General features: G+C 43.1%; 1 protein-coding gene and 1 pseudogene across 2 annotated transcripts in view; both read right to left on the bottom strand.

The window, feature by feature from the left end:
* Positions 1–27,895, bottom strand: part of LOC143955186 (uncharacterized) — a 141,960-nt gene that overhangs the window by 24,087 nt on the left and 89,978 nt on the right. The window contains 5 exon segments of the mRNA XM_077465277.1: positions 5,523–5,639; positions 5,729–7,571; positions 10,238–10,385; positions 10,501–10,650; positions 10,743–10,825. Of these exon segments, the coding sequence (XP_077321403.1) occupies positions 5,523–5,639; positions 5,729–7,571; positions 10,238–10,385; positions 10,501–10,650; positions 10,743–10,825 (2,341 nt within the window).
* LOC143956316 (uncharacterized) lies at positions 23,213–27,608 on the bottom strand (annotated as a pseudogene). The gene is made up of 2 exons (XR_013269887.1): positions 27,448–27,608; positions 23,213–25,981 (listed from the first exon to the last, which is right to left on the bottom strand). The product of XR_013269887.1 is annotated as an uncharacterized LOC143956316 (transcript).

The following is a 27,895-nucleotide window of genomic DNA, read 5'->3' on the forward strand; positions in this document are numbered from 1 at the left end:
GGTCCATGCCATAAGGTGAGAGTGATTAGTTAGACCGGAGGTGGAGGGATTGTCACGCTACTGTGGGAAAAAAATTACTTACGTCAGTGCCACAGTTTGAATTTAAAACGTATTTGTGTGAACTGTGAAGTTAAGTCATGGATTGTGGAATCTAACTAGTGTCGGGTGATTGTATATAGTGTATACCACATTTACCACTGACTAATGCAGAGTTGCAATGTAAGGAGATCAGCTAAAAGTAGTTGGATCTGTATGTGCATTATAATTAATCGGAATTAGCTGATTAATCGATTTTAAAAAAAAATCAATTAATCGAACATTTTTAATCAGTAACAGCCCTAAAAATTTTTTAGATCTTCCTAGTTCCATTGACCAGCTTCATGTCTGGTTCTCATCTGTCACTTCTTGAAGCTGGGGTTTTCCAGATGGGATCTGGACGAGGTGTAGAAGGAGTACATGGGAGGTTGCGGGGGTCAAGAAGGCTTAATTTTGTCAGGATGTCCTGACCTTTAGAAATAATGATGGCGATGTAGGTAGTGCCATTATGAGGAAAAATTTGTTTAACCACTTGCCGACCAGCCTCTGCAGTTCTACTGTGGCAGAATGGCATAGGCAGGCGAATCCCCGTCATATTACGTCACTCCTTAAGGCGGCCACTAGGTCCCAGAAATGTGTCAAAATTGTATGATGTGTCTGCCATAATGTCATGATAAAAATCGCAGATCACCGCCATTACTAGTAAAAAAATAAATAAATAATAAAAACACTATAAATCTATCCCCTATTTTGTAGACACTATAACTATTGCGCAAACCAATCAATATACGGTTATTGTGATTTTTATTACCAAAAATATGTAGAAGAAAACATATCGGCCTAAACTGAGAAAAAAATTGGTTGGTTTTTTTTTTTAAATGGGGATATTTATTATAGCAAAAAGTCCAAAATATTGTGTTTTTTTCCAAAATTGTCACTTTTTTTGTTTACAGCGCAAAAAATAAAAAACTGCAGAGACGATCAAATACCATCAAAAGAAAGTTCTATTTGTGGGAAAAAGGATGTCAATTTTGTTTGGGTACAGCGTCGCATGACCGTGCAAGTGTCAGTTAAAGTGACGCAGTGCCGAATTGCAAAAAATGGCCCAATCATTCAGCAGCCAAATCTTCCAGGGCTGAAGTGGTTAAAGGGGAAAGCCCATCTGTACCAGATCCTTTATGTGGAGAGCACAGAAGTGATTTCGAGATGTTTGGATAGATCTGCAACTGAACTCCATCTAAAGTGATGTTTCTGATGCCACATGCAGCATGCATTATTTCTTCTTTGACCAAATGTCCTTCATACATAAAACAATGTCCCTGGGAGGTTTGTCTGGAGGGGGTTTGGCTCTTAGTGCACGATGAATACAGTCACAAATGAAGGATTGGGAGTCTTGTTCTGGCAGCAGAAACTGGAATAATTTTGTGGAGTATGCGATTAAATCTGATTCTGGAGCAGCTCTTATTCTAAGATTACTCCTACTGTTCCTATTGTCTACGTCTTCCACCTGTGCTTTCAACTGTGTAAAAGCAGATGAAAGTGTTTCATGCTCCCTTGAGAGATCATTAAATGCAATTGATAATTCATCGTGCTTATTTTTCAGCAAGTCTGTACGTGTACCTATTCCTGCGATTTCCTGGGATAGGGTACTTGTGGATTTTTGGATCTCTGTTTGAACTTTTGTGAACAGTTTGGTATATAAAGTGTATAAACTGATGTCCAGATCTGCTTAAGAAAGGGGTATGTACTCACAGCTTTTTGAAGAGCCTGCTGCAGATCTTTTGCAAGAGAAGGGGAGGCAGATGAGGTGGGCAGGGAGCCAGCCCTCCCTGCCCACCACCCTGGTCCCGTGTTCTACACACTTGTACTGATATACAGTATGTGTTGCATTCGGAGGGACAGGCTGAGCCTCTGCCCACTCCACCAGTCAGCGTACCTTTGTTACCTCACTCCCAGTAAAGAATGGGGCCCCACCAAGCACACAGTGCTGACCTCATTTGTGCTCACACTTCACTCTTCCCTTCCCTTACCTAGTGATCAGGTAATAGATCTCCGTAACACTAGTCAATTCTCAGTGAGCAGCGGAGGTGGACAGCTAGGAAGGAAGTCAGAGCGCATCAAAACCCTTGCTACCAGAGGACCTGTTACCTAAACAGGTACCACAACATTGACTGATTGATGTTTCTCCTTGTGATTGCTCATAGCAACTCCCCCTTCTTCTTGTCTTGCTAAATGAGCCTCTGTCGTAGGGATTTTACACATACCCCATACTGCTGTTATGGACCCAGGTTCTTTAGGAATATACCAAGACCCCTGTCACGTACCTGGTGGAGCTCGAGCTGGAGATGTAGTGGATGGTGCTGGCTGATCTTTGGCAGCAACCAGATGGCTGAAGAGTGCTGGGCAGGCTCTGAGGATCGGAGCTCCGTATCGCTGGGTCAGCAGATGGAGGCGTAGCTGGGACATAAGCCAGGAGGTTATCAACAGCCGGACAGAGCAGATACTGAGACGAGAGGCAGAGAGGGGACACAGGCCGGGTTCGGTACACAGATGGGCAGCAAGGTACAGGAGCATCAGGCAGTAGCAGAGTCAAACACAAGGATCAGGTAGGCAGGCAGAGGTCAAAGAGAAGGTTCAAGTGAAGCCGGGTCAAGACACTGAAAACTGGAACAGATCGGGTAAACAAGCACTAGCTGAAAGACCCCTCAGCAAAGTTCATGTTCAAGTGTTCAGTTTAAATAGGCTACTTGGCGCCCTTACGTGCATGTGTCGTGCACCCGTGTGCGTGCACTGGCGTGTACCTGTGTGCGCGCATTGGCGCTTGACTGTGCGCTCCCGCGCATGTGCCAATACAAGTCCTTTTTTACAAGTGCACATCTGTTAGCCAGACTTCTCTTACAACCCCACATGCACTTCTTGAATATATTTACACCAGGCTCTGAGCAGTTGGATCAACTTTTGCTGCACATTTGGTGCAACGTTTATGACATGCAATAATGTCTTTCTGCTAACTAAACCTAACTGTGGCTGCCCCAGGTTACCTGCACAGGTGAAGCCTGTTTGGGAAAATTCCATACTTGGAAATGTTCGAACTGAGAAGCCCATGTTCTTGGGGTGTCCTGTTGAAACGGTGGAACATTGGTCCCAGCAATTCTATGCTTGTATCCCTAGTTGCGCATGTTCCCCATAGGATCCAGACCTCTTCCCTTTACTTTCAAAAATGTGGTGGTTTTCCGGGTGTTTCTACTATACTGGTGCTTCAGGGCTTTCAAACACAATATAGTAAAAAAAACAAAAAAAAACGAATTTATGTCCCTTGAAGCTTAAGGTGCTCCTTGGATTTTGGACCCCACTATGCAACTAGACTGCCAAAAAAAGTGTCACATATGCGGTATGCCCATACTCAGGAGGAATAGCAAAATCTAATTCTAAGTATGCGCATGATGTGTGGAAAAATATCTTATCGACAGTTGTATGTAAAATAAAATGTATCTTCTTTCTTCTTTTTCCACTTGTTTCAAAAATGTGATCTTCAAAAAACTCACCATACCTCTAATTAAATATGTTGGAAGGTCTACTTTGCAAAATGGGATCATTTATTGGGTGTTTCTCCTATCCTGGCACTTCAGGGCCTCAAGAAATGTAATAGCTATTCAGGAAATAGATTTCGTAATTTATGCCCCTAGAAAGCCTGAAGGTGCTCCTTGGATTTTGGGTGCCTATATGAACCTATATAGGCAGCAAAAAAGTCCAAGACATGTGCTATCTCCGTGTTAGGGAGGAGTAGAAGATTGTGTTTTGGGGTGTAATTGTAAGTATACCCATGCTGTGTGTGTGACAAATAACTGGTTAAAATTACAACTTTGTGAAATAAAATCACATTTTATTTACTTTCATTTTCCAACAAATTGTGGCAAGACATTTACAATTTCAAAAAAATCCATATGCCTCTTACTAAATACCTTGTAAGACTGTCTACTTTCCAAAAAGAGGTCATTTTGGGGCGGGGGGGGTGTTTGTACTGTCCTGGCATTTTAGGACCTCAAGAATGGATATAAGCAATTTTCAAAAATGTATACCATATAATTGTAGACTCTACAACTTTCAAACAATATACATGCATATGATTTTTATTTTACCAAACTAATGTAACAGAATACATTTTGGCCTAAGTTTATGCAGAAATATTTTTTCTCGACTTTTTTAACAGAAACTAATGAAATTATTATTTTTTTTCAAAATTTTCCATCCCTTTTCCTTTATTAACTTGCCGATCATGTAACTTACATATACGGCAGCAAGTTGGCACTTCTGCACTGGATCACGTTCCTAGTACGTGATCCCACATTTCCGGGAAGGGGGCGCATATGCGTGCCACTGATGGCCTGCTCCCGCTGTGATTATGCACAGCGGGAAGTGATCTACGGGTAATGCAGACTCGAAGTCCGCTGGCACCCGCCGATCATCCAACGCAGAGGCAGAACGGTGGTCTACCTATGTAAACAAGGCAGATCGCCGTCCTGACAGGAGGGAGGGCATGAATCCTGTGTTCCTGCAAAGCCTCCCCCTAGTAAAACCACCTCCCCCACTGTACCCTAAAACACTGGTTAGGCACACATTTAACCCTTTCATCGCCCTAGATGTTTAACCCCTTCCCAGCAAGTGTCACTCATAGAGTAACAGTGCATATTTTTACCACCGATCACTGTATTAGTGTACAGACCCGGGAACTCAGCACATGGATAGTGGGAACCCCTCATAATGGGCACAGCGGGTGTACAGACCTGGAAACTCAGCACAGGGATGGTGGAACCCCTCATAATGGGCACCGCGGGTGTACAGACCCGGGAACTCAGTACAGGGATGGTGGGAACCCCTCATAATGGGGACAGCGGGTGTACAGACCCGGGAACTCAGCACAGGGATGGTGGGAACCCCTCATAATGGGCACAGCAGGTGTACAGACCCGGGAACTCAGCACAGGGATGGTGGGAACCCTTCATAATGGGCACAGCGGGTGTACAGACCCGGGAACTCAGCACAGGGATGGTGGGGACCCCTCATAATGGGCACAGCGGGTGTACAGACCAAGGAACTCAGTACAGGGATGGTGGGAACCCCTCATAATGGGCACAGCGGGTGTACAGACCCGGGAATTCAGCACAGGGATGGTGGGAACCCCTCATAATGGGCACAGTGGGTGTACAGACCCAGGAACTCAGTACCGGGATGGTGGGAACCCCATCATAATGGGCACAGCGGGTGTACAAACCCGGGAACTCAGCACAGGGATGGTGGGAACCCCTCATAATGGGCACAGCGGGTGTACAGACCCAGGAACTCAGCACAGGGATGGTGGGTTGTTTGCTCATGTGAACCTTCTGGTATGCCACAAGTGAAGATTTCTGAGTGAAACATTTCCTGCACTCTGAACATGAATAGGGACACTCACCTTTGTGAATTCTCTCATGTCTTAGAAGTTTTACTTTTTCTCATTGAAGAACTTCCCACACTCCAAACATGAATACGGATGCCCGTCTGTGTGACTTCTCTGGTGTATAAGAAAGCTGTTTTTCTCAGTGAAACAATTCCCGCACTCTGAACTAAATTGACTCTCAGCACAAATAGGGACACTCACCCGTGTGAATTTTTGGGTGTAAAACAAGATTTAAAATTTAAAAAAAAACCTTTTTAAAAGATTTTCCCACACTCCGAACATGAATAGGAATGCTCACACGTGTGAATCTTCTGGTGTATATGAAGTGAAGATTTATGATTGAATCTCCCACACTCTCAACGTGAATACGGGCGCTTACCAGTGTGAGTTTTCTGATGTGTACGAAGGTTTCCTTTCTGAGTGAAACGTTTCCCACACTCTGAACATGAATACGGACGCTCACTTGTGTGAGTTTTCTGGTGTTGAAGAAGGTTTCCTTTCTGAGTGAAAGATTTCCCGCACTCTGAACATAAATATGGACGCTCACCTGTATGAATTCTCTGATGTGCAAGAAGGCCTCCTTTCAGAAGGAAACTTTTCTCGCACTCTGAACATGAATAGGGATGCACAGCTATGTGAAGTCTCTTGTGTCTAAGAAAACTTTCTTTGTGACTAAATTGTTTCCCGCACTCTGAACATGAATAGGGGCGTTCACCCGTGTGAATTCTCTGATGTTCAAGAAGGAATGCTTTCTGAATGAAACTTTTCCCACACTCTGAACAAGAATAGGGAAGCTCACCTGTGTGAATCCTCTGATGTGTAAGAAAGGTTCCTTTCTTAGTGAAAGATTTCCCACACTCTAAACATGAATAGGGATGTTCGCCCGTGTGAATTTTCTGATGGGTAAGAAGGCTTCCTTTCTTAGTGTAAGATTTCCCGCACTCTAAACATGAATAGGGACGCTCACGCATGTGAATTTTCTGATGTGCATCAAGGGTTTCTTTCTTAGTGAAACATTTCTCGCACTCTGAACAAGAATATGGACGCTCACCCGTGTGAATCTTCTGATGTGAAAGAAGGTCTCTGTTATCAACGTAGGATTTCCCACACTCTGAACATGAATAGGGACGCTCACTTTTGTGAGTTTTCTGGTGTTGAAGAAGGTTTCCTTTCTGAGTGAAACATCTCCCACACTCCGAACATGAAAAGGGACGCTCACCTGTATGAATTCTCTGATGTGCAAGAAGGCCTGCTTTGTGAATGAAACGTTTCCCGCACTCTGAACATGAATAGAGAAGCTCCCCCGTGTGAATTCTCTGATGTACATGAAGGTCTCTGCTCATTATAAAGCGTTTCCCGCACTCTGAACATGAATAGGGGCGCACACCTGTGTGAAAGCTCTGGTGTCTAAGAAAAATTCTTTTCCGATTGAATTGTTTCCCACACTCTGAACATGAATAGGGACGTTCACCCTTGTGACTTGTCTGATGTTTAAGGAAGGCTTTTTTCTGATTAAAACGTTTCCCGCACTCTGAACATGAATAGGGACACTCACCTGTGTGAAGGCTCTTGTGTCTAAGCAAACTTCCTTTATGATTGAAATGTTTCCCGCACTCTGAACATGAATAGGGACGTTCACCTGTGTGACTTCTCTGATGTTCAAGAAGGTCTCTTTTCGAAAGGAAACATTTCCTGCACTCTGTACATGGATATGGACGCTTGCTTATGCTCATGTGATCTTGCTTGTGTCTAAAAAGTGCTCTGTATTCAGTGAAACTTTTGCCACACATTGGACATGTCAATGACAACCCTTCTGTCTGAACGACTTCATAGCTTAAAGAAGAAGCTTCATTGGAACTCAATGGAAGAATTAAAGTATATGTATTGTAAAATCCTATAGTCTTGATGTGTGATCCATTAGATGTTTCCTCAGGATTAGAGGGATCCATTGATCCCCCCAATTGGGAAGGTCTGGGATGTATATTTGGAGTAACGGGATTTCCTCCTGGAGAAAATTGTACAATGTTATTATCTTCTGCTTTATAATCTGGAGATACAATGAGATGTTCCTCAGAGGTATTCCAGACATTGTGTCCACCTGTTAAAAAGACATTTTTCACAATTATATTGAGGAATGGAGATGGACCTTTCATATGGTGTACAGTATCTCCTCCTCATTTGTTGGGAACATGACGTTATATTGAGGTATGGAGATGGACCTTTCATATGATGTACAGTATCTCCTCCTCATTTGTTGGGAACATGACGTTATATTGAGGAATGGAGGTGGACCTTTGATATGGTGTACAGTATCTCCTCCTCATTTGTAAGGGACATGACATTATATTCAGGGATGGAGGTGGACCTTTCATATGGTGTACAGCATCTCTTTCTCATTTGTTGGGAACATGACGTTATATTGAGGAATGGAGATGGACCTTTCATATGGTGTACAGTATCTCCTCCTCATTGGTTGGGAACATGACATTATATTGAGGAATGGAGATGGACCTTTCATATGGTGTACAGTATCTCCTCCTCATTTGTAGGGAACATGACGTTATATTGAGGAATGGAGATGGACCTTTCATATGGTGTACAACAGGGATGTGCAATTAGCGGACCTCCAGCTGTTGCAAAACTACAAGTCCCATCATGCCTCTGTCTCTGGATGTCATGCTTGTGGCTGTCAGAGTCTTGCTATGGCTCATGGAACTTGTAGTTCTGCAGCAGCTGGAGGTCCATTAATTGCATATCCCTGGTGTACAGTATCTCCTCCTCATTTGTTGGGAACATGACGTTATATTGAGGAATGGAGATGGACCTTTCATATGATGTACAGCGTCTCCACCTCATTTGTTGGGAACATTGGTTAAAGTGATAAATATGATTACTTTCTTCTGATGAGGACTGGACATGATTCTATCATATGGTATGTAATATAAACAATACATTAAACAGTGGGGTAGATACGTTGATGACGTTCTTATTGTCAGCAGTTAAGAAGTCTCAGTCTTTCCTGTACAGAAGGATATGATGTTCTTCATTTTGTACACGAGCAGCACAAATTGCACATTATTTAGGAGAAAAAAGTTTCACCACTATATATACAGAAAAGAAGGTGTATTGTTTTAAGAGTTGTACAGATGGGGAATAGCCTGGTTCGCGATGACAGGACGTGTTTCTTATTATAAAAATTGTACTGAATGACTTGTGTTTATATGGGTATTCTGCCTTCCTCTGGATCAACTGCCACTGATTGTTTTCTCTTATTTTTCTCTTGGGGTGAATTCTATGGACATATATATTTTCTGAAGTGATGTGACAATGTAAATACATAGTTTATACGAGGGATGAAGTTAGCATTCATGGCAATAAAGGATTTGCTTCAAACTCTGGCAAACTAATTATCTTATTTGCCTTTGAAATGAACCCCCAACCACTTTCAAAATTTTTCTTTTGAGTGCCTTTGATAGACGTATACACTCACCGGCGACTTTATTAGGTACACCTATACAATTGCTTGGCTACACAAATTGCTAATCAGTCAATCACATGGCAGTAATTCAATACATTTCAGCATCTAGATGTGGTGAAGATGACTTGCTGAAATTCAAACCGAGCATCAGAATGGGGAAGAAAGGGGATTTAGGTGACTTTGAACATGGCATGGTTGTTGGTGCCAGACATACTAATCTGAGTATTTCAAAAACTGCTGATCTACTGGGATTTTCACACACAACCATCTCTCAGGTTTACAGAGAATGGTCCGAAAAAGAGAAAAAAAAAACTGCGAGCGGCAGTTATGTGGAAGAAAATGCCTTGTTGATGTCAAAGGTCAGAGGAGAATGGGCAGACTGGTAAGAGATGATAGAAAAGCAACAGTAACTAAATGAACCGCTTGTTACAACCAAGGTATGCAGAATACCATCTCTGAATGCACAATACATCGAACCTTGAAGCAGATGGGCTACAGCAGAAGAAAACCACACCGGGTGCCACTCCTGTCAGCTAAGAGCAGGAAACTGAGGCTACAAAATTGGACAATAGAAGATTGGAAAAACGTTACCTGGTCTGATGAGTCTCATTTTCAGCTGTGACATTTAGATGGAGGGGTCAGAATTTGATGTAAACAACAATTTCAGCATGGATCTATCCTGCCTTGTGTCAATGGTTCAGGCTGGTGGTGTAATGGTGTGGGGGGATATTTTGCTGGCACACTTTGGGCCCCTTAGTACCATTTGAGCATGGTTTAAATGCCACGGCCTACCTGAGTATTGTTGCGGACCATGTCCATCCCTTTATGACTACAGTGTCCCCATCTTCTGATGGCTCCTTCCAGCAGGATAATGCACCATGTCATAAAGCTCAAATCATCTCACCACTGGACAATGAGGTCAGTGTACTCCAATAACCTCCACACTCACCACATCTCATCCAATAGAGCACCTTTTGGGATGTGGTGGAACGGGACATTCGCATCATAGATGTGCAGCCGACAAATCTGCAGCAACTGCGTGATGCTATCATGTCACTATGGACCAAATTGTCTGAAGAATGTTTCCAACACCTTGTCAAATCTATGCCATGAAGAATGAAGGCAGTTCTGAAGGCAAAAGGGGGGTCCAGCCCGGTACAAGCACAAGGTGTACTGAATAAAGTGGCCGGTGAGTGTATCTTTCCTTAACTATATAACAATGTATATAAATACTCAAAAGTAAAATTAACATTAAACTGTTTCTGTTTGGTGTTTTTCTTACTTACTTGTGTCTATATGTAGAGAAGATTCCTTCAGTTCAATTTTCATAGTCATCTCCCCCTCCTCCATAGACTGCTGATCTCCACTCACCAACCTCTCTTCTTCTTCTTCTTCCTTTTTAATCTCAACTTTGATGTCTTTCATTTCTTCACCCTGAACCCCAAAAATTACAGAATGCATTTGCAAAAATGGAATAAGATATTATATACTATTGAACAATCTCAAAGATTAGAATTATTTTGGAGTTCTATGTCTGAGTTCCATCTACCTGATTACGGCGTGAATAGTTGTGTTCTTCCTTTATGGAATTCCAAAAGTACAGAGAACTTCCCTTCTCCACAGACTGCTGATCTCCACTCACCAACGTCTCTTCTTCTTCTTCTTTATTTTCAACCTTGATTTCTTTCAGTTCTTCACCCTAAACCCCAAAAATACAAGAGATTACATAGAAGGATGTCCTCTGATAGCTTAAAAATTCTTTAGGAGCTCTAGTTGCTCCATTCCACCTACCCGATAAGGTTGGGCATAGTTGTGATCTTCCAGTGTGGAATCTCGAGGAAATCTCTCTGGTGGGTTCCCATTACTGGATCCATCTGTAGGAAACACACACACTGACTGAATACATTGTTTCTATGTGTTTATCAGATGATGGGGGATCTAGGTGGAGCCTCCGTACTGCTCTCTCCTTTACAATAAAGTCTCCTCTTACCCGGTGATGTGAGGGGTGGCTGATTCTCCATCATGACGTCCTTGTAGAGATCCTTGTGTCCTTCTAAATACTCCCACTCCTCCATGGAGAAATAGACAGTGACATCCTGACACCTTATAGGAACCTGACACACACAATGATACAGTCACCATCCAGACACATCCCTTGTCTGTTACTGGATAATGTCCCAGAATTCCCAGAATCCTCCTCACCTCTCCTGTCAGCAGATCAATGATCTTGTTGTTGACTTCTAGAATCTTCTTGGCACTGGTTACCTCTGTTGTCAGGCAGTGAGGTGGAGGCACTGTGATGAACGATGTCCCGGGAAGACGGCTGCTGGGTGTTAATGGTTCACCAGATGTTTTCTCACTACTTTATATTCCTGTGTATAGAGAGAAAGTAACAATTATCACTACAGACCTCCCAGAATGCGCCTCACTTTTGCTTGACCTATACAGGACTCTCCTCTCTGTAGAAGTATAATAAGCTGAGAATTAGCTGGACTGTACTGGAGTGAAAAATGTCTGCACAGAGTTCCCCAATAGGTCATAAATTCCCTTTAAATAACAACTCATCTATGTTGCCAAGCTCCTACAGTCAAATCAAGAAAAGTTTGGTCTGGTACTTCTTGCTGCTCGATCTGTGATAGGCAACATTGGCGACAGACTGAAGCTCCATCAATTAAACGAATGTGGATCATGTGATTGCTTGGGGTGAAGATAAATCTGAATACTATAATCTCATGTGGACACCTTGGTTCAATTTCTCTCATAGTCTCCATAATGAGGATATTTCACCTCTGATACGGTCTGAGCAAACAGTTTTCTCACAACTTTTTCTACTTGTCATAATACGATATGTATATTGTTACTTTGCATTCTAACATTTGAAAATCAATAAATAAGAATTAAACATAAACAACTCATACCAAAATTGTTTATTTTAGGTTTGAAATGACTGGAGAAGAGTTATGCCCTGTACACACGAGCGGAATTTCAGACAGAAAAAGTCAGACGGGAGCTTTTCATCATATATTCCGATTGTGTGTATGCCCCATCTGACTTTTTATGTTGAAAAATATGACAGACCTAGAAAGAGAACATTTCTATCGGGAAAACCGCTCGTCTCTATGCTGTTCCGACGTACCAAAAACGACGCATGCTCTGAAGCAAGTACGAGACGGAAGCTATTGGCTACTGGCTATTGCACTTCCTTTTTCTAGTCCCGTCGTATGTGTTGTACGTCACCACATTCTAGATGGTTGGATTTTGGTGTGACCGTGTGTAGGGAAGATGGATTGAACGGAATTCCGTCGGAAATTCCGTTAGAGAAACCTTCCGAATTTATTCCGATGGCAAAACCGCTCGTGTGTACATGGCATTAGAACATTGTTCAAAGTAGTCTTTTGTGTTCTAGTTGGTATTTACTTTCACTTTCTGTCAAGTATGTATCTGGTCTACAAAACTCCAATGACTCTGGATGGAAAGTTGGATAAATGGTTCTATATATAAGATATATTTGGTCTATATACCAGAGGCTCTGGATGGACAGTTGGATAAATGGCTCTATATTTAAGATGTATCTGGTCTATAAACCAGAGGCTCTGGATGGACAGCTGGATAAATGGCTCTATATTTAAGATGTATCTGGTCTATAAACCAGAAGCCCTGGATGGACAGTTGGATAAATGGCTCTATATTATTATTATTATTTTTTTTTTCAATTTCAAAATGTTTATTGAAAATTTGGAAAATAACATGTGATGGCAGTTGCTATACAATTGACAAGAACGTAGATTTGTAAAATTGTTGTCTGCAAAAACACATTTCTCACGTCAAGATACAGGCAAGGCATCATTACAAAAGAGGGAAGTTTTCCGTATAACCGGGCAACTAGCCACAACTGATAATAAGGCACCTTGTTCATCTGTCACCCATGAAACCCCTAGCAGGTACATACTCTGTCATGAGTCGACTGAAATGGGTAAGAAGCATCAAGTGCCCTATGTAATGTTACCAGGTCTAGCAACTCGGAAATAACAGTATTTTCCAGAGTTGCGGGGAAAGCAAATGGAGTGTATCACATCAGAAGAAGCAACATTCCAGTCCTGTCTTGGAGTTTCTCGATGCTTATCTAGTGGTAACTTGTAACTTTGTGATGTTGAAATGTCATTATAGGTATAAGACAACTATAGTTTTGAGACGTGGTTCTTGTCATCATCAACTTTGAGATCAAAAGAAGGCAGGGAAGAATAGAGAGGAAAAGGTAGATAAGAGAAAGAGTGGCGGGAAAGGAGCCAGGTTCCAGGGTGAACACATAGTTTGTGTTAATTAGGTTCCAGGAATGAGAGGGGTTCCTACGTATCTAGCCCAGGGTTCCCATGTTGCTTTGAATGATATGGAGGTGTTTAGTATTGAGCTGACCCATTTTTTCTTGGGTCGTGATCCATTATATCTTTCTTTTAGCTGCATGGAACAAGACCGAGTGACATTTACAAGCGAATAAAGAAGATCAGTTTTTGGGTATATTTGGGGGTTTGAGGTATGGGGAAGTTCAGGAGCGCCACTTGGGCAGACTTTGGGACTGAATGGCCTGATACTTTCCTTATAAGGCTGAACATTTTGTTCCAGAACCCTCTAACTTTCAGGCATTTCCACCAAACATGGATCATGGAATCATTCCCTAAAAAAATGGCTCTATATTTAGGATGTATCAAGGTCTATAAACCAGAGGCTCTGGATGGACAGTTGGATAAATGGTTCTATATTTAGGATGTATCTGGTCAAAACAGTAAACCAGAGGCTCTGGATGGATGGTTGGATAAATGGTTCTATATTTAGGATGTATCTGGTCTATAAACCAGAGGCTCTGGATGGACAGTTGGATAGATGGTTCTATATTTAGGATGTATCCGGTCTATAAACCAGAGGCTCTGGATGGACAGTTGGATAAATGGTTCTATATTTAGGATGTATCTGGTCTATAAACCAGAGGCTCTGGATGGACAGTTGGATAGATGGTTCTATATTTAGGATGGCTCTGGATGGACAGTTGGATAAATGGTTCTATATTTAAGATGTATCCGGTCTATAAACCAAAGGCTCTGGATGGACAGTTGTATAAATGGTTCTGTATTTAGGATGTCTGGTCTATAAACCAGAGGCTCTGGATGGACAGTTGTATAAATGGTTCTGTATTTAGGATGTCTATGTAAATATTACAATACTCTACATATGTGTGTATCAGCATCTTCTGGAGATAACAGATGTCACAGTGACTATGGAGGAAGAGGACAGACATGACGGGGGTTTACTGGGTGTAAATATAAAGTAATATCTTATTACCTCCTCTGCTGCCACTTACAGAAACGCCTCCCTCCACTTTCTGTAAGTTTTCCTTGCCCGGGGAACTTCCTGTCTGAAAATGACATCACTTCCTGTCAGTACCTTTTATCACTTCCTGTCTCTGCGTTCCACCGGCAGTAAGTGAGATCACCACTTTGTGGAGAACATACAAACTGCAGCCTATGTTTTTAAATACTTTGACAGATACTTCACATGCAATTGAAAAGTCAGGCAATAAAACAAAAGATAATAAAAACAAAGTGATTGTGTATTAAAATTCAGGATACATAAAAGCATTCATTCAAAATGGAGATACAACATTGTTTTGCAAAAATGCTATCCTTAAATTATGCCAAATAATTGACTCCGGAGATTGGGAGATATCATTGGATCCCCTGGATGTCTATACAGATCCCCGATTGATGAAATGTAAAACACATACCTCTATAACTGGGTCCAATGATTCCGGTAAGAGCCCTTCTCATTTGAGGTGATGGTGTACCTGTGTGTTGCAAGCATTGGATCACACAAGATTTTTATCAGCCCAGCGGTGGATTTTTTGACACATTTTTGACACATTCAGGATTGATATATATTTACCTCTGCAATTGTGATATATATATATATATATATATATATATATATATATATACACAGTATCTCACAAAACTGAGTACACCCCTCACATTTTTGTAAATATTTTATTCTATCTTTTTATGTGACAACACTGAAGAAATGACACTTTGCTACAATGTAAAGTAGTGAGTTTACAGCCTGTATAACCGAGTAAATGTGCTGTCCCCTCAAAATAACTTAAAGCGGGAGTCCGCCGGGACTCCGCGTTTTTTTTTTTTTTTTAAAGTCAGCAGCTACAAATACTGCAGCTGCTGACTTTTAAAATAGTGACACTTACCTGTCCAGCGCGCCCGCGATGTCGGCACCCGAAGCCGATCTCTAGATCGACACTCGAGTGCTGCCGCCGCCATCTTGGGTATGGGAATCAGGAAATGGAGCCTTTCGGCTTCATTTCCCGGTTCCCTACTGCGCATGCGCGAGCCGCGCTGCGCAATGAGGACGCTCCCCGCTGCCTCTGGGATCTGTGTGTTTCCCAGCAGGCAGCGGGGCACTTGCGGAAGGGGCGGGCACTTGCGGAAAGGGGCGTAATGTACGCCCCTTTCCGCAGAGAGCTAGCCCGGAAGTGGGTGCAGTTACCTGGATTATCCAGGTAACTGCACCCCCCTCCCCCCTGAAAGGTGCCAATTGTGGCGCCGGAGGGGGGGAGGAATCCGATGAGAGGAAGGTCCATTTTAGGGTGGACCTCCGCTTTAACACACAGCCATTAACCACTTCAGCCCCGGAAGATTTTACCCCCTTTTCCTGACCAGAGCACTTTTTACAATTTGGTACTGCGTCGCTTTAACTGACAGTTGCGTGGTCGTTCGACGCTGTAATCAAAACTAAATTTTTGGTGGCATTTGATCACCTCTGCGGTTTTTATTTTTTGCGCTATAAACAAAAAAAGAGCGACAATTTTGAAAACAAAAACAATATTTTTTATTTTTTGCTATAATAAATATCCCCAAAAATAAAAATAAAAAATTAAGAGGAATAGCAGAGTGAAATTCGAAATGTAAAAATGTTGATTGTTGAATGCTGAATGTAAAAAAAATACAATTTAATTTTCTTTCTTCATTTTCCAAAAACTTGTGGCAAAAATGTGATCTTCAAAAGACTTACCATACCTCTAATTAAATATGCTGGAGGGTATACTTGGCATTTTTGGGGTGTTTTTTTTACTGTCCTGTCACTTCAGGCCTCAAGAAATGTGAGAGGTAGTCAGGAAATTAGATGCATGATTTATGCCCCTAGAAAGCCTGAAGGTGCTCCTTGGGTTTTAGGTGCCCCTATGCATAAAGGCAGCAAAAAAGTCCCAGGCATGTGGTATTACTGGGGAGGAGTAGAAGATTGTGTTTTGGGGTGTGATTGTAAGTATGCCCATGCTGTGTATGAGAAATACATTTGTTAAAATTACCACTTTGTGAAATAAAACAACATTTTATTTACTTTCTTATTTTTCACAAAAAAGTGTGGCAAAAAATTACAACTTCAAAATATTCACCATGCCAATTACTAAATACCTTGAACTGTCTACTTTCCAAAAAGAGGTGTTTTGGAGGGTGTCTGTACTGTCCATCCAGAGCCTCTGTTTTATAGACCAGAGACATCCTAAATATACAAACATTTATCAACTGTAAATCCAGAGCCTCTGGTTTATAGACAAGCTACATCCTAAATATAGAGACATTTATCCAATTGTCCATCCAGAGCCTCTGGTTTATAGACCAGATATATCCTAAATATAGAACCATTTATCCAACTGTCCTTCCAGAGCCTCTGGTTTATAGACCGGATACATCCTAAATATAGAACCATTTATCCAACTTTTACTCCAGAGCCTCTGGTTTATAGACCAGATATATCCTAAATATAGAACCATTTATCCAACTATTCAACCCAAAGCCTCTGGTTAATAGACCAGATACACCCAAAATATAGAGCCATTTATCCAACTTTTACTCCAGAGCCTCGGGTTTATAGACCGGATACATCGTAAATATAGAGCCATTTATCCAACTGTCCACCCAGAGCCTCTGGTTTATAATCCAGATTAGGGATGAGCTTCGTGTTCGAGTCGAACGTAAGTTCGACTCGAACATTGGGCGTTCGGCCGTTCGGCGAATTCCGAACGTTTTGGCCGTTCGCGTCAAAATTCGAGTGACGCGCGCGCGGACCACAATGCACTGCGTTGGCGCAGTGCATTGCTGCCCGATGATTGGCCAAGCATGCACTGTGACCCCGCATGCTTGGCCAATCGCAGCGCCGGCAGCGAGGAGAGCCATGATTGGCCACAGGCATCCTGCCTGTGGCCAATCATAGCTCAGGCTGTGTAGTGCACGCCCCACACTATATAAGGCCGCCTTTAAGGCGGCCTCCTGTAGTGTGTTACTTTGCATCTTAAGCAGTGGGTGTTCTGTGTACCTTCAACACAGTACACACCAATCGTTTTTGGCTGATTTCCTATCTTGCTGCTGTTTAGTGGTTGTTGTCTGTGCCCTGACTGCAGTATACACCACTATATTCACCTCACCTATATAGCTAGTGATCTAGCTTTAACCACTTAACAACTGCCCATTGCCGATTAACGGCTTCAGGGCGGTTGTTTAACTCAGAGAGGCCGTTAATTAACGGCCTCCCAGAATTCTGCTCTCGCGTGCCCCGAGGTGTGCGCACTCGAGAGCATCCGTGACCGCCGGGTCCATAGGACCCGGCGCATCACGGTAAACGGCCGCTCATAGCGGCCGTTTACCACGTGATTGCTCCGTCAAATGACGGAGTGATCACTTGGAAACAAACCGGCGTCATGTTATGACGCCTGTTCCTACCTCCCCTTTCTGTACCGATCGGTACAGCGGAGGGGAAAGAGATCGGTGTCAGCAGCGATGTGGGCTGCATCTGCAGTGCCCACATCGCTGCTCACCGAATTTAACCCCTCAATTCCCTGCCAATACTCTGCAATACCAGTGCATACTCTGCAGTACCCTGCCATTACTCTGCAGTACCCCGCCATTACTCTGCAGTACCCCGCCATTACTCTGCAGTGCAGTACCCCGCTATTACTCTGCAGTGCAGTACCCTGCCATTACTCTGCAGTGCAGTACCCTGCCATTACTCTGTAGTACCCCGCCATTACTCTGCAGTGCAGTACCCTGCCATTACTCTGCAGTGCAGTACCCCGCCATTACTCTGCAGTACCCCGCCATTACTCTGCAGTGCAGTACCCCGCCATTACTCTGCAGTGCAGTACCCCGCCATTACTCTGCAGTGCAGTACCCTGCCATTACTCTGCAGTGCAGTACCCTGCTATTACTCTGTAGTACCCCGCCAATACCCCGCCAATACTCTGTAATACCCTGCCATAAATTGCCATACCCAGCCATACTCAGAGATACCCAGCCATACTCGGTGATACCCTGAAATACCCAGCCATAGACGCCCCCCACCCCTCACCGCCCTCCGGTGCTTCTACCAACTCGCCAGTACGATCAAAGCCAGAATCTTTTTTTTATTTTTTATTTCAGGCTTCCCAGCCTAGAGGTGAGATGTGGGGTCATATTGACCCCCCAGATTTCACTGTAAAGAGGACCTGTCACCCCATATTCCTATTACAAGGGATGTTTACATTTCTTGTAATAGGAATAAAAGTGATCAAAAATATATTTTTGGGAAAAAAAATGTCAAACTAAAATAAATAAAGTAAAATGAACAATAAAAAAATAAAATAAAAATTAAAGCGCCCATGTCCCCATGTGCTCGCATGTGCCACACATGTGAGGTATCGCCGAGAATGTTAGAGCGAGAGCAATAATTCTAGTCCTAGACCTCCTCTGCAACTCAAAACATGTAACCAGTAAAAAAATATTTAAAGCGTCGCCTATGGGGATTTTTTAAGTAGCGACGTTTGGCGCCATTCCACGGGCATGTGCAATTTTGAAGAGTGACATGTTTGATATCTATTTACTCAGCATAACTTCATCTTTCACTTTATGCAAACATTGGGCTAACAAGTGGTTAATAATAGAGCTTGCAGTCAGTAGTGTTAGGAGTGCGTGCTGTCTGCGTGCTCTGTACCCAGTACATACCGCTATAATATAGGGCAGGCCCCTACTTTCAAACATCCAACTTACAAACATCTCCTACTTGCAAACGCAAGGAGACAGCAGCAAGTGAGATGAAAAAAGATGGACGACAAAACAAATTATACAGGGGTGATAACCCTTCCCTATGTTTTCCAAAAAGCTTAAAGATAGTTTTTTTGACTGGAGCTACACTTTAAAAATGTACCGGTTGAAAATGACAAACAGATTCAACTTAACACAACAAACCTACACAGTCCCTGTCTTGTTTGCACCGCCTGTATACTGCTGTTCTGAGTATATAGGGCCTGGGGGCCACACGCATTTCCTTTTTTTAATATGGGTACGGGGTTCCCCTTAATATGCGTACAAGACCCAAATAGGCTGGTAATGGGCAGGGAGGGCTACCCATGCCATTTTTCTCAATGATTTTCAACCATATTGCAGGAACCAGATATAACATTAAAACCGCAAGCAGTTTTAAATGGTGTTATTTCCGTTTAATGTCATTTTGTGCAGGGACTGTTCTAAACACGGGAAACACGTGGCACTTCACAGGCATACTACAGACACCCCCCAGGCACCATATTTAAAGGAATATTTCCCTTTTTTTTTTTCACTTTAATCTTCATTAAAATCAGTGCTCCCGCCAAAACGGTAGTTTTTAAAACTTTTTTTTGCAGTGACCCATGTCCCCTGAGGCAGGAGGCAGGTCGCCAAACCCTTTTTAGGACACTATCTTGCATATTAGCCGTTAAAATGAGCACTTTCCAATTCGAACGTTCGAGTCCCATAGACTTCAATGGGGTTCTAACGTTCGTACCGAACGCGGGGGTCGTTCGCAAGTTCTGGTGCGAACCGAACCGGGGGGTGTTCGGCTCATCCCTAATCCAGATATATCCTAAATATAAAGCCATTTATCCAACTGTCCATCCAGAGCCTCTGGTTTATAGACCATATACATCCTAAATATAGAACCATTTATCCAACTGCACATAGACATGTGCAAAAGGAAAAAATTTGTTTAGTTTAGTTTCGTTTTTAATTTGTTAATTCATTAATTTCGTTTAGTTATATTCGTTAACTTCCTTAAATTTGTTTTTGGATTTCGTTTAGTTTTCTACCGAATTCGAAAAATCGGCCACATTCAAAAATATTTCAACCAAATTCGAAAATATTTCTACCGGATTCGAAATGATTTCAACATGATTCGAAATTATTTCAACCACATTCGAAATGACTTCAACATGATTCGATATTATTTCAACCGCATTCGAAAATATTTTGTGACCCGAATTTAGGGCCATGTATCTCGGGGTCACTTGGTGCTAGAAACTCCAAATTTGGATATGTTGTAGTGCTAGTATTGTGTTTGTATACCAAATTTGGGGTTTCTAGCTATAAGTGACCCCGAGATATGTGGCCCCAAATTCGGGTTGCAAAATGTCATTCTCTGCTGCAGAAAAGTGCTTGACATTTTGTGACCCGAATTTGGGGCCACGTATCTCGGGATCACTTGGTGCTAGAAACTCCAAATTTGGATATGTTGTAGTGCTAGTACTATTGTGTTTGTATACCAAGTGACCCCGAGATATGTGGCCCCAAAGTCGGGTCGCAAAATGTCATTCTCTGCTGCAGAAAAGTACTTGACATATTGCCTATATCCATTGGACTATAAGATTTACTTTGAGCTGACCTTTTGTTTCATTAGCTCTTTAAAGAATTACCGAATTCATTCGTTATATTTCTTTCGTATTCGTTGTTATTCGTTATTTTTTTATTCGGATGCATCCGAATGTCCGAAAGATGCAAAATTCGGCCGAATTTCGATACGTTACGAAACTAATTGCACAAGCCTAACTGTACATCCAAAGCCCAAAAAAAGGGGTCATTTGGGAGATATTTGTAATTTTTAAGAGAAAAGTTTTTATTTATCTCCAACGGGAGATATATTGTCATATAAAGTTACATACAGACATAAAGCGTTATATAATAACAGATATTACAGCATATTTCAAGGAGTAGAAGTAAAGCATTGCATTGCAAACAGTATCACACATAGAATGCTAGGTCATCTATGTGAAAATTGTATAGGTCTATAAGAGGCTTTTATATACTCAATTGGTCATATGAGTTAACTTATGTGGTTGGACATGGAGACTTAATACCGGTGTAACTCCCCTATAGGGGGGGTGTATCATGAGAGTAGGGGGAGGCCCCAGACACAGTGTACTATGGTAGCTAGGCATGGAGCTAGAGTCCAGGGTGGGGGGACCTGTATGACATCAGCTCCATGCACAGTCCTTGGCTTAATGGGATTTCTTCTCAAAGTGGGGTGGCTTTTAGCTTTTGACCCAAGCGCTCCATATTTTCTCAATTTTTTTTGGACATTTACGACTCATATATGTCAGGGCTGGACTGGGACAAAAATTTGGCCCTGGACTTCATCCAGACCGGCCCACTTTAATTTTGAGTATACAATACTATATATATATCAGCGGTCCCCTTACATCAGTGTCTCCATCAGCAGTCCCCTTACATCAGAGTGTTCTCATCACCAGCAGCCCCCTTACATCGGAGTGTCCCCATCACCAGCAGCCCCCTTACATCAGAGTGTCCCCATCACCAGCAGCCCCCTTACATCAGAGTGCCCTCCCTCTCCTCCCACATGTACTCACATTTCTGAAGGCAGAATCTCGTTCCTCTCTCCAGTCATGTGATAAGTGACAAATGAGAAAGGGGAGAGAAGAAGGAAAAAAAAGTCTGCTGGCTGTCTAGCTCCCCCTGCAGGCTGGAGAAGAAAGCCTAATCTTCTCTCCAGCAAGTGACAGCAGCTGCTCCTTCTGACAGGACTGAAATCGCGATCACTCAGTGTCAGAGAGGAGTGGCTCCAGGACTGCAGCTGACTGGCCCACTGAGCCATCGGCCCACCGGGAAACTCCCGATGGCCAGTAAATGCCTGATGTACATACATTTGTAGAGAGGGAGGGTGGAATCATTCAGAGCTCTCCATTGCGCAACCGTGGGTGGTCCCAGCTGTTTCCATTTAGTTAGGATAGCTTTTCTGGCAATGAATGAGGCATAAAAAATGAAAAAATGTTTGCGTGTATTAGGCGCAACAGTGTCACAGATACCCAAAAGGAGGATAAGAGGGTCAACTCTTATGTTTAGTCCTCCTACAGAGTTAATGTTGTGAACCCCATCTCTCCAGAACTGCTAGATAAGGGGGCAGGACCACACTACATGCAAGAATGTACCCAGTTCAGTGGTGCATTTTGGGCATCTATCGGATTGAGTATATTCTTGATAGCTTTTGGGGGGTGTAGTATGCCCTGTGGAGGAACTTTAGATGGATGTATCTATCCCTAGCTGAGCTAAGAAAGCAGAAAATTGGGCACGCGGGAGGAGGGCCCTCAGCAGGTGTTCCGTGAATGCTGTAGGATCGGCACCTTCCACTCCCTCCGGTAGCCCCAAGATGCAGAGATTATTTCTGTGATTCCGGTTTTCGGCGTCCTCCACACGTGCCTCCAGGGTCTTCATCTTGGTCTGCAGCGTGCGGAGTGAGGCAACATGTTCCTGCAGCACGTCTTCCGTGTCCCCCCATGTGGCACTCAGCCTCTGTCAGTCTGGTTGGGAAGCAGTCCATATCTCTCTGGATTAGGATGATATCAAGCTGCATAGTTTCAATTTTACCCGTGAGGGTAGTCTGGCAAGTGGTAATGGCCTGCATCAGGGCAACAAAGTTAGTCTGCTCCCACAGCTCTGGATCTGTGTCCTCCGTCCATGTTGACTGCCTTGGCGGGAGGAGGCTGCGCCTTGGGAGTTGTTTTAGGGGTGTTATGGACCTTACGGGAAGCCAAAGCACCCTTCCCCTTGGTCATTCCGGTCCTGTCCAAAGTCACCCCCGTTTAGGTCAGGATGGGGATGGGGATCTGCAGGGAAACGGGTGATATTTTGAAAAAGGGCCCAGAGCTCTCTTAAGGCACGTCTGCATCTTGGACACACCCCCACTGTCTGGGCATTTTAGGGCCTCAAGAAATGAGAAAAGACATCAGTACATCGGGACTGATCAATTTTAAAAAACACATACCATAGTTGTAGACTCTACAACTTTCACACAGATTAAACAATATACATGTATTTTATTTTACAAAACAAATGTAGCAAAAAAAATTTTGGCCACAGTTTATGAAGAAAGATCATTTATTTGCAAAAATTTTAAATAACGAAGCAAAACGTTTTATTTTTTTTTCAAAATTTTCGATCTTTTTTCCTTTATTTAGTAAACATGGCGAAGAAACACATCCAAAAGAAATCTCTTTTGGTATTCAAAATGAAATAAAATCTTATTTGGGTACAGTGTAGCATGAACAATTAATTATCAGTCAAAGTATCACAGTACTAAGAATGGAAAAATGGCCTGGACAGGAAGAAGGTTTAACATGCTGGTCTTCAAGTAGGTAATCTAGAAGTGGGTTTGGTTACAATGGATGTGGTTAAAATAAGGAGTTATCAGGATTAAATTTCAAAACCTGGTCCATTTATGGTGGGAGCATCCACAGCAGGTATAGAGAAGCGGGAACTAATCCAATGATAGGTGGGAACCCCTCATAATGGGCACAGCAGGAGTACAGACCTCGGAACTCAGCAAGGGGATGATGGTAACCACCCCTCATTATGGACACAGCAGGTATACAGACCCAGGAACTCAGAGCAGGTATAGTGGGAACCCCTCATAATGGGCACAGCAGATGTACAGACTGGGATACTCAGCACAGGGACGGTGGGAACCCCCCATAATGGATGCAGCAGGTGTACAGACCCAGAAACTAAGCACAGGGATGGTGGGAACTCCTCATAATGGGCACAGCAGGTGTACAGACCTGGGAACTCAGCTGGGATGGTAGGAACCCCTCATAATGGGCACAGCAGGTGTATAGACTTGGGAACTCAGCAGAGGCATGGTGGGAACCTCTCATAATGGGCTCAGCAGGCGTACAGACCCGGGAATTCAGCTGGGATGGTGGGAACCCCTCAAAATGGGCACAGCAGGTGTACAGACCCGGGACCTCAGCACGGGGATGGTGGGAACCCCTCATGATGGGTACAGCAGGTGTACAGACCCCAGAATTCAGTTGGGATGGTAGGAACCCCTCATAATGGGCACAGCAGGTGTATAGACCTGGGAACTCAGCTGGGATGGTGAGAACCCCTCATAATGGACACAGCAGGTGTATAGACCTGGGAACTCAGCTGGGATGGTGGGAACCCCTCATAATGGGCACAGCAGGTGTACAGACCTGGGAACTCAGCTGGGATGGTGGGAACCCCTCATAATGGGCACAGCAGGTGTATAGACCTGGGAACTCAGCACCGGGATGGTGAGAACCCCTCATAATGGGCACAGCAGGAGTACAGATCCGGGAACTCAGCACGGGGATGGTGGGAACCCCTCATTATGGGCACAGCAGGTGTACAAACCCCTGGAACTTGGCACAGGGATGGTGGAAACCCCTCATAATGGGCACAGCAAGTGTAGAGACTCAGAAACTAAGCACTCGGATGGTGAAAAACACTCATAATGGGCACAGTGGGTGTGCAGACCCAGGAACTCAGCACAGGGATGGTGGGAGCCCCTCATAATGGGCACATCAGATGTACAGACCTGGGAACTCAGCACAGGGATGGTGGGTTGTTAGCTCGTGTGAATCTTCTGGTATGCCACAAGTGAAGATTTCTGAGTGAAACATTTCCTGCACTCTTAACATGAATAGGGACACTCACCTTTGTGAAACCTCTTATGTCTAAGAAGATTTTCTTTCTCAGTGAAACAATTCCCGCACTCTGAACAAAATTAAGGATTCTGACCTGAATAGGAATATGGATGCTCACCCATGTGAATTCTCTGGTGTTTAAGCAGGCTTCTTTTCTGACTGAAACATTTCCCACAATCTGAACATGCATATGGCCGATCACCCGTGTGAACTCTCAGATGTTTTAGAAGGTCTCCATTATGACTGAAACATTTCCTGCACCCTGAGCACAAATAAGGACGCTCACCCGTGTGAATTTTTTGATGTAAAACAAGGTGTTTTTTTAGATTGAAAGATTTTTCACACTCTGAACAGGAATAGGGACGCTCACCCGTGTGAATTCTCCTGTGTCTAATAAGGTCTCCTTTCTCAGCGAAAGATTTCCCGCACTCTGAACACGGATAGGGACGCTCACCCGTGTGAATTCTCTGGTGTCTAACAAGGTCTTTTTGCAGAGTGAAAGATTTACCGCACTCCGAACACGGATAAGGACGCTCGCCCGTGTGAATTCTCTGGTGTTTAACAAGGTCTCGTTTCAGAATGAAAGATTTCCCACACTCTGAACATGAGTGGGGACGCTCACCTGTGTGAATCTTCTGGTGTGTAACAAGAGTAGATTTTTGAGTAAAAGATTTCCCGCACTCTGAACATGAATAGGGACGCTCACCTGTGTGAATTCTCTGGTGTCTAACAAGCTTTTCTTTCTCAATGAATCTTTTCCCACACTCTGAACATGAATAGGGGCACTCGCCAGTGTGAATTCTATGATGTTTTAAAAGGTCTCCTGTCTGAATGAAACATTTCCCACACTCTGAACACGAATAGGGACGCTCACCTGTGTGACTTTTCTCATGTCTAAGAAGCTCCCAGTTTCTTGTAAACAATTTCCCACACAGTGAACATGCCAATGAACACTTTTCTGTACAGCTTGAAGAAGATTCCTTGGGAATAGAAGGATCTATTGAGGTATCTGTACTGTGAGATCCTATAGTCTTGGTGTGTGATCCATCAGAAGATTCCTCAGGATTAGAGGGATCCATTGATCCCCCCAATTGGGAAGGTCTGGGATGTATATTTGGAGTAACGGGATTTCCTCCTGGAGAATATTGTACAATGTTATTATCTTCTGCTTTATAATCTGGAGATACAATGAGATGTTCCTCAGAGGTATTCCGGACATTGTGTCCACCTGTTGGGAAACAATTTTTATAATAAATTATATAAGTATTTTCCAAGCCTTGCATTCACGTTTGGTCCAGCATCAAATGTTTCGTAAGACCCCTTTCACATTGAGGAGACTTTCAAGCGCTTTTGCATTAAAACAAAGCACCTGAAAAGCTCACAAAAACTGCTTCCCATTAAGATCAATGAATGCTTTCACACTGGAGCGGTGCGCTGACGGGGAGGTAAAAAAACTCCTGCAAGCAGCATCTTTGGAGCATGTTTGGAGAGCCAAAAAGTGCCTCAAAAGCGTCCCTCCCAATTGAAATGAATGGGAAGCACCTGAAAAAGATCTTCAAAAGGGCTCCTAATTCCATGCCAGAGCTCTTAGCCCTTGTACACAGAGTCGGACATTCCAACAACCAAATCCGTCGGATTTTGTCCGACGGATTTTGTCCAAAACTGTTGCATACACACGGTTGGACAAAGTTGTCGGAAAATCAGATCGTTCAGAACGTGATGACGTTATTTCGTTATGATGGGACTACGTTCACGCTAGTAGCCAATAGCTTTGGTGTAGGAATTTGATCTGAGCATGCGTGGCACTTTGTCCGATCGGAATTCTCTACATATGATCGGACAAGGTCCGATCGGATCCTGTTGTCAGAAAGTTTTATAGCCAAGCTGGAAAACTTGGTCCGTTGGATATTCCGACGGAAACAGTCCGATGGAGCCCACACATGGTCGGATTATCCGACAACACGGTCCTATCGGACATTTTCCGTCGGAATGTCTGACCGTGTGTACAAGGGCTTAGACTCCTTTCATACCGAGGCACTTGAAATCTGCCTATAAAACGGCCAACGCTTTTGCAGCGCTTTTTAGGCGTTAGCAGTGCGTTTTTTTGAAGGTTATGTGACTTTATCTTCTGTGTTTTTAGATAAAATGAACATTGCATATCCTCTTGAAGTAAAGCGTATCTACAGTATATCCAAGAAGGAATTGATCAAACGTGTAAACCTTTTTCTGGTGAAATGTTTTTGCATTTCCATCTCCATTGTTACTTTGAGAATGGAGATGGACCTTATTTCTTGAAAACATGATAATATATTGAGGAATGGAGATGGACCTTTCATATGGTGTACAGTATCTCCACCTCATTTGTTGGGAACATGACGTTATATTGAGGAATGGAGAAGGACCTTTCATATGGTGTACAGTATCTCCTCCTCATTTGTTGGGAACATGACGTTATATTGAGGAATGGAGAAGGACCTTTCATATGGTGTACAGTTATTCCACCTCATTTCTTGAGGACAATACACATAGTACATTAGGCAGAGCTGCAAGGATGAGGAATAGTTTCATTCAAGATGACCCAGTATATTGCTGAATTTATATATGTGTATATATGTATGTTTAAATACATACTTCATACTCATAGAAGTAAAATAAAAATGTGAACAGTTTCTGCATTTAGTGTTCATTACTTACTTGTGTCCATATGTAGAGAAGATTCCTCTTGTTTAATTTTCTTAATCCTCTCCCCCTCCTCCATAGACTGCTGATCTCCACTCACCAACCTCTCTTCTTCTTCTTCTTTAATCTCAGCTTTAATATCTTTCAGTTCTTCACCCTAAACCCCAAAGAATATTGAATATGTTTGTAAAAAAAACACATTACTTAAAAGAATGTCATCTCATAGTTTGGAGTTCTAGTTGCTCAGTCCCACCTACCTGATGATGGTGGGGGATGGTGTGATCTACCTGTGTGGAATCCCGGGAATACAGAGGACGGGGACATCTCTCTGGTGGGTTCCCATTACTGGATCCATCTGTAGGAAACACACACACTGACTGAATACATTGTTTCTATGTGTTTATCAGATGATGGGGGATCTAGGTGGATCCTCCGTACTGCTCTCTCCTTTACAATAAAGTCT

This window comes from Lithobates pipiens, unplaced genomic scaffold (assembly GCF_037356315.1).
Source record: "Lithobates pipiens isolate NorthernLeopardFrog02 unplaced genomic scaffold, aLitPip1_a1.2 Scaffold_35, whole genome shotgun sequence".
NCBI lineage: Eukaryota > Metazoa > Chordata > Amphibia > Anura > Ranidae > Lithobates > Lithobates pipiens.